Source organism: Pristiophorus japonicus, chromosome 15 (genome assembly GCF_044704955.1).
Source record: "Pristiophorus japonicus isolate sPriJap1 chromosome 15, sPriJap1.hap1, whole genome shotgun sequence".
In the NCBI taxonomy this organism is placed as follows: domain Eukaryota; kingdom Metazoa; phylum Chordata; class Chondrichthyes; family Pristiophoridae; genus Pristiophorus; species Pristiophorus japonicus.
The window spans coordinates 21,088,019-21,100,104 of record NC_091991.1 but is presented as its reverse complement, the minus strand read 5'-3'; the positions used below and the strand labels follow the sequence as shown (position 1 = coordinate 21,100,104).

The window sequence follows — 12,086 nt, the reverse complement described above, 5'->3', positions numbered from 1 at the left end:
CACCAATACCCTATACATTTGCAGGGTAACTCCCTGCTTTTGTACTCCATCCCTCTCGCAATGAAGGCCAACATTCCATTCGCCTTTCTGATTACCTGCTGCACCTGTAAACTAACTTTTTTGGGATTCATGCACAAGGACCCCCAGGTCCCTCTGCACCGCAGCATGTTGTAATTTCTCCCCATTCAAATAATATTCCCTTTTACTGTGTTTTTTTCCAAGGTGGATGACCTCACATTTTCCGACATTGTATTCCATCTGCCAAACCTTAGCCCATTCGCTTAACCTATCTCTTTGCAGCCTCTCTGTGTCCTCTACACAACCCGCTTTCCCACTAACCTTTGTGTCATCTGCAAATTTTGTTACACTACACTGTGTCCCCTCTTCCAGGTCATCTATGTATATTGTAAACAGTTGTGGTCCCAGCACCGATCCCTGTGGCACACCACTAACCACCGATTTCCAACCCGAAAAGGACCCATTTATCCCGATTCTCTGCTCTCTGTTAGCCAGCCAATTCTCGATCCATGCTAATACATTTCCTCTGACTCTGCGTACCCTTATCTTCTGCAGTAACTTTTTGTGTGGCACCTTATCGAATGCCTTTTGGAAATCTAAATACACCACATCCATCGGTACACCTCTATCCACCATACTCGTTATATCCTCAAAGAATTCCAGTAAATTAGTTAAACATGATTTCCCCTTCATGAATCCATGTTGCGTCTGCTTGATTGCACTATTCCTATCTAGATGTCCCGCTATTTCTTCCTTAATGATAGTTTCAAGCATTTTCCCCACTACAGATGTTAAACTAACCGGCCTATAGTTACCTGCCTTTTGTCTGCCCCCTTTTTTAAACAGAGGCATTACATTAGCTGCTTTCCAATCCGCTGGTACCTCCCCAGAGTCCAGAGAATTTTGGTAGATTATAACGAATGCATCTGCTATAACTTCCGCCATCTCTTTTAATACCCTGGGATGCATTTCATCAGGACCAGGGGACTTGTCTACCTTGAGTCTCATTAGCCTGTCCAGCACTATCCCCCCAGTGATTGTCTCAAGGTCCTCCCTTCCCACATTCCCGTGACCAGCAATTTTTGGCATGGTTTTTGTGTCTTCCACTGTGAAGACCAAAATAATTGTTTAAGGTCTCAGCCATTTCCGCAATTCCCATTATTAAATCCCCCTTCTCATCTTCTAAGGGACCAACATTTACTTTAGTCACTCTTTTCCGTTTTATATATCGGTAAAAGCTTTTACTATCTGTTTTTATGTTTTGCGCAAGTTTACTTTCGTAATCTATCTTTCCTTTCTTTATTGCTTTCTTAGTCATTCTTTGCTGTCGTTTAAAATTTTCCCAATCTTCTAGTTTCCCACTAACCTTGGCCACCTTATTGGTTTTTAATTTGATGCTTTCCTTTATTTCCTTGGTTATCCACGGCTGGTTATCCCTTCTCTTACCACCCTTCTTTTTCACTGGAATATACTTTTGTTGAGCACTAAGAAAGAGCTCCTTAAAAGTCCTCCACTGTTCCTCAATTGTGCCACCGTTTAGTCTGTGTTTCCAGTCTACTTTAGCCAACTTTGCCCTCATCCCACTGTAGTACCCTTTGTTTAAGCATAGTATGCTCGTTTGCAACACTACTTCCTCACCCTCAATCTGTATTACAAATTCAACCATACTGTGATCACTCATTCCGAGAGGATCTTTTACCAGGAGATCGTTTATTATTCCTGTCTCATTACACAGGACCAGATCTAAGATAGCTTGCTCCCTTGTAGGTTCTGTAACATACTGTTCTAAGAAACAATCCCGTATGCATTCTATGAATTCCTCCTCAAGGCTACCCCGTGCGATTTAATTTGACCAATCGATATGTAGGTTAAAATCCCCCATGATTACTGCCATTCCTTTTTCACATGCCTCCATTATTCCCTTGATTATTGTCCGCCCCACCGTGAAGTTATTATTTGCGGGCCTATAAACTATGCCCACCAGTGACTTTTTCCGCTTACGATCTTTAATCTCCACCCACAATGATTCAACATTTTGTTCATTAGAGTCAATATCATCGCTCACAACTGCCCTGATATCATCCTTTATTAACATAGCTGCCCCACCTCCTTTCCCTTCTTGACTATCTTTCCGAATTGTAAGATACCCCTGTATGTTTAATTCCCAGTCTTGGCCACCCTGCAACCACGTTTCTGTAATGGCCACCATTCATACCCATTTGTGATGATTTGTGCCGTCAACTCATTTACTTTATTTCGAATGCTGCGTGCGTTTAGGTAGAGTGTTTTAATACTAGTTTTTAAACCATGATTTTTAGTTTTGACCCCTCCTGCAGCCCCTTTATATTCATACATATTGTCCCTTCCTATCACCTTGTGGTTTTCACTTACTCCAGTGCTACTCTGCTCTGTTGTCAGCATACATGTAACAGTAGATGCAGCTTTACATAGTGTCTGACAGTTTAGCTTGGATGATTTAGATGAAGGAATTGAATGTAATATCTCCAAGTTTGCAGATGACACTAAGCTGGGTGGTGGTGTGAGCTGCGAGGAGGATGCTAAGAGGCTGCAGGGTGACTTGGTCAGGTTAGGTGAATGGGCAAATGCATGGCAGATGCAGTATAATGTGGATAAATGTGAGGTTATCCACTTTGGTGGCAAAAACACAAGGGCAGAATATTATCTGAATGGCAACAGATTAGGAAAAGGGGAGGTGCAACGATAACTCGGTGTCATGGTACATCAGTCATTGAAAGTTGGCATGCAGGTTCAGCAGGCGATGAAGAAGTCAAATGGCATGTTAGCCTTCATAGCTAGGGGATTTGAGTATAGGAGCAGGGAGGTCTTACTGCAGTTGTACAGGGCCTTGGTGAGGCCTCACCTGGAATATTTTGTTCAGTTTTGGTCTCCTAATCTGAGGAAGGACGCTATTGAGGGAGTGCAGCGAAGATTCACCAGACTGATTCCCGGGATGGCAGGACTGACATATGAGGAGAGACTGGCCTGTATTCACTGGAGTTTAGAAGAATGAGAGGGGATCTCATAGAAACATATAAAATACTGATGGGATTTGGACAGGTTAGATGCAGGAAGAATGTTCCCGATATTGGGGAAGTCCAGAACCAGGGGACACAGTCTAAGGATAAGGGGTAAGGCATTTAGGACCGAGATAAGGAGAAACTTCTTCACTCAGAGAGTTGTTAACCTGTGGAATTCTCGACCGCAGAGAGTTGTTGAGGCCAGTTCGTTGGATATATTCAAGAGGGAGTTAGATATGGCCCTTGCGGCTAAAGGGATCGAGGGGTATGGAGAGAAAGCAGGAAAGGGGTACTGAGGTGATGATCAGCCATGATCTTATTGAATGGCGGTGCAGGCTCGAAGGGCCGAATGCCCTACTCCTGCACCTATTTTCTATGTTTCTATGTCATTTTGAACTTTGGATCCGGCATGACTGAATCTTAACAAAATATTCACCTTTGTACTGCTCAAGGCGACGCTTTCGTTTTCTGGTAATCTTCTTCCAACACGCCAGTCATTTTTGCCTACCCCCTCTGCTCCCCTCTTCCTGCTTCTCTTTACCAGGTGAAGCACTTGCTTACAAAACTTTGCAAATAAAGCTCCAGAATGAGTCACTATGAGGTGTACTAATTCAGATGAGGCTGACTCCCCACCGCTCCCTCCCCCTCTCTGTGCTCAGTTGAGATTGGTGTCTGAGCATATGCGAAGCTTACCTACTAATGTATTTGCTAGCACCACGTAGCACAGCAACGCCTGCAGCTATAACTTCTGCCAGATTTTCATTATACTTAAGTCTTGAGTTTTACGACTGACCTTTGCGATAACAAGAGACACTGTTACAAATCTTCTGTCATAACCAGGTTTGACAGCGTATAATACACACGCAGAATTTACTAATTGGGGAAGCTCGCTTGTGTCAGTCAACTTAAAGCAATTCTTTATGAATTATTTTACACAAGCTGATTACAAAGTCCTGTTGATGCATCCCACACAATGTAGAATAACAAAGAGCACTTTTGATGTTGCATCCTTGAAAATAGTCTGTAACTGACTGGTATTACCACCACAACTTGCATAATTGTTGCATGTTGCTATTTTTAAGATCTATAATCAACAATGAATTGTACAATTAATATATCATGACTGAATAAATTGGTTTACGTGGCAATCTTCTTATACAGAGTATTTTTAATCTCATTCTTGACAGCACTTGTCTGTGAACAAACTGCTTTGGTCTATTTAGCTTTGATTGCCCTGCATTTGAGAATCTGCATGATTATAAAAGAACTTAGTAATTATCATGGTTAGTGATCAACAGATTCAGTTCTGGTGATTCATAGTTATGCTGGTTGGTGGCAGAGAGAATGTGGTTGCCACAGTTACTGTTACCTAGCACTGCTCCTGGGGTAGATGATGTACTTCAGAATGTGCAGTTGCTTAAATTGCCACAAGGGCCCGCGTGTTAATCTATTGGCTCATCATATCATGCAGGACATTTAAAAAAAACCCAGCAAATTACTCATGTAGCTGCTTGAAGTACTATTGAATGCAAGAGCCATTTTTTGATGACTTTAACAGGAATTATAAACAGTCACAGCAATCTGCAATTTGTGTGTCACTCTGCAGTGCTACTTCTTCACAGTGGAGTTTGGGCTCTGTAAACAAGAAGGACAACTGCGTGCTTATGGTGCGGGACTTTTGTCTTCTATCGGAGAACTAAAGGCAAGAAATTGCTTTTTGCTTTTTTTTTCTACTTGCAATAAAATCTGCTTGCAGTCAGTGCACAATCATGTGATTTCTGATTTCCCTGTAACTGTCCCTCACAGCATGCACTGTCGGACAAAGCGATTGTGAAGCCATTTGAGCCAAAGACAACCTGCACCCAGGAATGCCTCATCACCACCTTCCAGGAAGCTTATTTTTTGTCAGAAAGTTTTGAGGAGGCCAAAGAGAAAATGAGGCAAGTAATTGTTTTCCTCCCAAATCTAGAGCTTGGGGATATTAGAGCTTAATACATTGGCATGATATTCCTTTGTTATTTTTGTGGAGGTGTTTAACCTATGTAAAATAAACTGGTTAATGCCTCCGTTAGAATGGCAGAGACAGAAATATCAATTGAACCCGTTAAGCATTTGTCTGCTCACAAAGACCCCAGTGCTTATAGCGACACATTGGAGTTAACGCGGTTTGCTTGCTATAATAAGTGGACCATAAAATTGCTCGAAAGCGATCAAAACTGAAAGCGACTGCTGCACAAGTCTGAGCGAACATATCGAAGTGATGAACATGAAGCAAAATTAGCAAGTAAATCTCATTCACTGGCTCCAGTATCGCAACAGTGGTAACCACCGTTGGATCCACCACTGTCTGAAATAGCCGACGTGCTCAATATGTTGTACACAGGGCCTTTGTAATTGACTCCTATGTTAATGGAAAATGGTTAGAGCTATTTGCCTGATTTAGGTGGCTGCCCGTAATAAGCGGAAGGAGTGTGCATCAACCGAGCTCCCCGACCAACCTTTCCTTCAACCACTGCCTGCCCCACCTGTGACAGAGACTGCAGGTCCTGCATTGAGAACTCACTTTTGGAGTGGAAGCAAGTCATCCTCGACTCTGAGGGACTGCCTATGATGATGATGATGAAGCCCAGTCAGCATTTCCATTGTCCTTTGTCTTGCGTTAAAGGGGCACTGTCTTCATATAAAACAAGTTTGGCGAATATAAGAAGTAGGAACAGGAGTAGGCCATTTAGCCCCTTGAGCCTGCTCCGGCATTCAATAAGATCATGGCCGATCTGATCTTGGCCTCAATTCCACTTCCCTGCCCGCTCCCCATAACCCTTGACTCCCTTATCCCTTTCCCCCTCATTTGTTTACAAACCTGCAACACAATTGCATAATAGGTGAGGAAAATATCATCAGTCCCTCGAAATCAAGGAAGACTTGCTTCCACTCTTAAAATGAGTCCTTAGGTGGCTGAACAGTCCAATATGAGAACCGCAGTTCCTGTCACAGGTGAGACAGATGGTCGTTGAGGGAAAGGGAGGGTGGGACAGGTTTGCCGCACGCTCTTTCCGCTGCCTGCGCTTGATTTCTGCATGCTCTCGGTGATGAGACTCGAGGTGTTCAGCGCCCTCCCGGATGCACTTCCTCCACTTAGGGCGGTCTTTGGCCAGGGACTCCCAGGTGTCAGTGGGGATGTTGCACTTTATCAAGGGAGGCTTTGAGGGTGTCCTTGTAATGTTTCCTTTGCCCACCTTTGGCTCGTTTGCCGTGAAGGAGTTCCGAGTAGAGCGCTTGCTTTGGGAGTCTCGTGTCTGGCATGCAGACAATGTGGCCTGTCCAGCGGAGCTGATCAAGTGTGGTCAGTGCTTCAATGCTGGGGATGTTGGCCTGGTCAAGGACGCTAATGTTGGTGCATCTGTCCTCCCAGGAGATTTGTAGGATCTTGCGCAGACATTGTTGGACCATTTCCCATACCTCGGGAGCCTCTTATCAACAAGAGCAGACATCGACAACGACATCCAACACCGCCTCCAGTGTGCCAGTGCAGCCTTCGGCCGCCTGAGGAAAAGAGTGTTTGAAGACCAGGCCCTCAAAATTGCCACCAAGCTCATGGTCTACAGGGCTGTAGTAATACCCGCCCTCCTGTATGGCTCAGAGACATGGATCATATACAGTAGATACCTCAAGTCGCTGGAGAAATACTACCAATGATGTCTCCGCAAGATCCTACAAATCCCCTGGTGAGGAAAATAACATTGAAGCTCACCAACCATTTTTGTGGAAGAAATAAAATTACAGTTTTATTTTTTGAAATTATAGTCTGCAGTAATGTTTGACAAACCACATTCTGGGTACAACTGCTGGACTATTCTTCATACACCCATGCAAAAAAAGTGATTCTAGCACTCCATGTGGAAAAGCTCAAAGGCTGACAATTATTACTTGGTGCAATAATAAAAAGGAAAAGCCGTGAATGCCACAAATTTGAAATAAAAAACCAGTAAATGCTGGAAAGATATCAACTTTTTTTGTTATGACTACGTGTGGCCTGTGCATTCTGCATCATGTTCTCCTTTTTGCTTGTTATGTTTTGAGATTTTTGAGCATTTTTCCCTTCATGGGAAGGATATGGGGATTGAGTTATGCATTGTGTTTGAAAACAAAGTGAATTCACACAGGTTTTTAAAAAAAAAAGCCACAGGCTGCAGGTATTGAAGATGTGTATTAAAGCCAGGCAAGCCAGTTTGTGGAATGTTGCAGTCTATTGTCTATTTTGAATAGATGCAAAGAGAGTCAATTGTCTCATCAAGGCCCCCTTGCCAGGATGAAGAGAGGTAGCTAGTTTTATTGACAACCTTGCAGTAAAGGAACCTCTGTGGATTCGTGATTATAATTATTGAATATGTAGGCACTCTGTTAATGACTCCATGAGGCAGGATATGGTACTTAAACTGTGAAGACTGTAGTCCTTTATTGCAGCTCCAAGAGTGAGGACACCAAGAGGTGAGCTCCCTTTTATACTGGGTTACCTGCAGTGTGCAGGTGACCCTTAGGTCTCCGGCAGCAGCACCCTCTGGTGTACAGGTAAGATGTGTACAGGGTGAAGGTACATTCAGTGTTACAGTACATATAACATTGTAGGCATGCATACATCACACTAATATGATAGAATTTTATGTTGAGTTTGAGAGTGAGTTAGTTAAAGCAAACTTCATAGATATGAGTGGCAAGTTAGCTAAGGTAGGTTGGGAAACCACATTAAAAGATATGACAGTAGAAAAGCAATGGCAAACATTTAAAGAAATAATTTTAAAATCACAACGAATATACATTTTCTGAAGGAATAAAAATACATAAGAAAAATGGTCCAACCGTGGCTCACAAGAGAAATTAAAGATAGTATTAGATTAAAGGAAGAGACTTATAATGTTGCCAAAAAGAGTAGTAAGCCTGATTGGGAGGATTTTAGAATTCAGCAAAGGAGGACCAAAAAATTGATAAAGCAAGGGAGAATAAATATGAGAGTAAACTAGCGAGAGCTATAACAACGGATGGTAAAAGCTTCTATAGGTATGTAAAAAGGAAAAGACTAGCGGAAGTAAATGTGGGTCCCTTACAGGCTGAGACAAGAGAAATTATAATGGAGAATAAGGAAATGGCAGAGAAATTAAACAAATACTTTGTATTTGTCTTCACAGAAGAATAGACAAAAAACCTCCTGGAAAAACCTCCTGGAAGGAGGACCAAAGGTCTAGCGAGAATGAGGAACTGAAAGAAATTAGTACTAGTAAAAAAAAAAGCACTGGAGAAATTAATGGGACTGAAAGCCAATAAATCCCTGGACTTGATGGTCTACATCCTAGGGTTTTAAAAGAGATGGTTACAGAGATAGTGGATGCATTGGTTGTCATCCTGGTGCCAGGGTCAAGGATGTCACCGAGTGGCTGCAGGGCATTCTGGGGGGGAGAGAATGAATAGCCAGAGGTCGTGGTCCATATCGGGACCAATGACATAGGTAGAAAGAGGGATGAGGTCCTGCAGGCAGAGTTTAAGGAGCTAGGAGAGAAGTTAAAAAGCAGGACCTCAAAAGGTAGTAATCACCGGATTACTCCGGTGCCACGAGCTAGTGAGTACAGAAATAGGAGGATAGACCAGATGAATGCATGGCTGGAGAGATGGTGCAGGAGGAAGGGCTTTAGTTTCCTGAGGCATTGGGACCGCTTTTGGGGGAGGTGGGACCTGTACAAGCCGGATGGGTTGCACCTCAACAGAGCAGGGAGCAATATCCTCACTGGGGAGTTTGCTAGTGCTGTTGGGGAGGGTTTAAACTAGCTTGGCAGGGGGATGGGAACCTGAGAATAGATTCAGTAGGGAAGGGAGTAAAGCTGGAATTAGAAATCAAAAATAAAGAAAGTGGGTTTGAAGGACAGAGGAAACAAGCAGGAAAAAGGGCAAAAAAAACTAATTTAAAGGCTCTTTGTCTAAGTGCACGTAGCATTCGTAACAAAATAGATGAGTTGATGGTACAAAGAGATACTAATGGGAATGATCTGATAGCCATTACAAAGATGTGGTTGCAAGGTGACCAGGACTGGGAACAAAATAGTCAGGGGTATTTGACAATCTGGAAGGATAGACAGAAAGGAAAAGGAGGTGGGGTAGCTCTGTTGATAAAAGATGGAATCACTGCAATAGTGAGAAATGATATTGACTCAAATGATCAGGATGTTGAAACAGTCTGGGTGGAGATAAGGAACAATAAGGGGAAAAAGTCACTGGTGGGTGTAGTCTATAGACCCCCCAACAGTAGCAACTCTGTTGATTGGCGTATAAACCAAGAAATAATGGGGGCTTGTAAAAAGGGAACAACATGGGTGATTTTAACCTCCATATTGATTGGACAAATCAAATTGGTCAGGGTAGCCTTGAGGAAGCGTTCATAGAGTGCGTAAGGGACGGGTTCCTTGAGCAGTATGTAACGGAGCCAACCAGGGGGCAGGCTATCTTAGATCTGGTCCTGTGTAATGAGACAGGATTAATAAACAATCTCCTAGGAAAGGATCCCCTTGGAATGAGTGATCATAGCATGGTTGAATTTCAAATTCAAATGGAGGGTGAGAAAGTTGGATCTCAAACCAATGTATTAAGTTTAAATAAAGGAGACTACAAAGGTATGAGGGCAGAGTTGGCTAAAGTGGACTGGGAAATTAGATTAAAGTGTAGGATGGTTGATGAACATTTAAGGAGATATTTCACAACTCTCAAGAAAAATATATTTCAATGAGGAGGAAAGGGTGTAAGCCACCCGTGGCTAACTAAAGAAATAAAGGATAGTATCCAATTTAAAAACAAGGGCATACAAAATGGCCAAAACTATTGGAAGGACAGAAGATTGGGAAGCTTTTAAAAGTCAACAAAGAATGACTACAAAAATGATTAAGAATGGGAAGATGGACTATGAAAGTAAACTAGCACGACATATAAAAACAGATAGCAAGAGTTTCTATAGGTATATAAAAAGGAAAAGAGTGGCTAAAGTAAATGTTGGTCCCTTAGCAGACGAGACCGGGGAATTAGTGATGGGGAACATGGAGATGGCAGAAACTCTGAACAAATATTTTGTATCAGTCTTTACGGTAGAGGACATTAACAATATCCCAACAGTGGATAGTCAAGGGGCTATAGGGGGGGGGGGGCGGGGGGAGGAACTTAACACAATCACAATCACTAAGGAGGTGGGACTCAGTAAGAAAATGGGACTACATGCGGATAAATCCCCTGGACCTGATGGCTTGCATCCTAGGGTCTTAAGAGAAGTAGCGGCAGGGATAGTGGATGCATTGGTTGTAATTTACCAAAATTCCCTGGATTCTGTGGAGGTCCCAGCAGATTGGAAAACTGCATATGTAATCACTATTTAAAAAAGGAGGCAGACAAAAAGCAGGAAACTATAGACCAGTTAGCCTAACATCTGTGGTTAGGAAAATGTTGGAGTCCATTATTAAAGAAGCAGTAGCAGGACATTTGGAAAAACATAATTGTCAGGCAGTCAGCATGGATTTATGAAGGAGAAGTCATGTTTGACAAATTTGCTGGAATTCTTTGAGGAAGTAATGAACAGGGTGGATAAAGAGGAACCAGTGGATGTGGTGTATTTGGATTTCCAGAAGGCATTTGACAAGGTGCCACATAAAAGGTTACTGCACAAGATAAAAGTTCACGGGGTTGGGGGTAATATATTAGCATGGATAGAGGATTAGCTAACTAACAGAAAACAGAGAGTCAGGATAAATGGTTCATTCTCGGGTTGGCAATCAGTAACTAGTGGGGTGCCGCAGGGATCAGTGCTGGGACCCCAACTATTTACAATCTATATTAATGACTTGGAAGAAGGGACCGAGTCTGCTGGTGATACAAAGATGGGAGGAAAAGCAATGTGTGAGGAGGGCACAAAAAACCTGCAAAAGGACATAGACAGGCTAAGTGAGTGGGCAAAAATTTGGCAGATGGAGTATAATGTTGAAAAGTGTGAGGTTATGCACTTTTGCAGAAAAAAAAAAATCAAAGAGCAAGTTATTATTTAAATGGAGTAAATTGTAAAGTGCTGCAGTACAGCGGGACCTGGGGATCCTGGTGCATGAAATACAAAAGGTTAGTATGCAGGTACAGCAAGTCATCAGGAAGGCCAATGGAATCTTGGCCTTTATTGCAAAGGGGATAGAGTATAAAAGCAGGGAAGTCTTGCTACAGCTATACAGGGTATTGGTGAGGCCACACCTGGAATACTGCATACAGTTTTGATTTCCATATTTGAGAAAGGATATACTTGCTTTGGAGTCAGTTCAGAGAAGGTTCACTAAGTTGGACCTCTACTCATTGGAATTCAGAAAAATCAAAACGTATAAGATTATGAGGGGGCTTGACAAGGTGGATGCAGAGAGGATGTTTCCACTGATAGGAGAGACTAGAACTAGGGGGCATAATCTTAGAATAAGGGGCTGTGTATTTAAAACGGAGGTGAGGAGGAATTTCTTCTCTCAGAGGGTTGTAAATCTGTAGAATTTGCTGCCTCAGAGAGCTGTGGAAGCTGGGACATTGAATAAATGTAAGACCGAGATAGACAGTTTCTTAACCAATAAGGGGTTATGGGGAGCGGGCGGGGAAGTGGACCTGAGTCCATGATCGTTTCAGCCATGATCGTATTAAATGGTGGAGCAGGCTCGAGGGGCCGTATAGCCTACTCCTGCTCCTATTTCTTTTGTTCTTATGTTCATCTTCCAAAATTGCATAGATTCTAGAACGGTTCCCACGGGTTGGAAGGTAGCAAATGTAATCCTACCATTTAAGAAAGGAAGGAGGGGAACAGCAGATCAGTTAGCCTGACATCAGTAGCAGGGAAAATGCTCGAATCTATTATTAACGACGTGGTAACAGGGCACTTAGAAAATAATAATAGGTCTGGGCCGAGTCAACACAGATTTATGTGACAAATCTGTTGTAACTAGCAGAATAGATAAGGGGAACCAGTGGAGGTGGTGTAAAGCA

At 42.7% G+C, this 12,086-nt stretch overlaps 1 protein-coding gene across 1 annotated transcript in view; it reads left to right on the top strand.

The window, feature by feature from the left end:
• LOC139281422 (tryptophan 5-hydroxylase 2-like) overlaps nucleotides 1-12,086 on the top strand; it is a 64,407-nt gene that overhangs the window by 39,337 nt on the left and 12,984 nt on the right. The window contains exons 9-10 of the mRNA XM_070901586.1: nucleotides 4,663-4,758; nucleotides 4,863-4,996. Of these exons, the coding sequence (XP_070757687.1) occupies nucleotides 4,663-4,758; nucleotides 4,863-4,996 (230 nt within the window). The remainder of the gene's footprint in view (nucleotides 1-4,662; nucleotides 4,759-4,862; nucleotides 4,997-12,086) is intronic.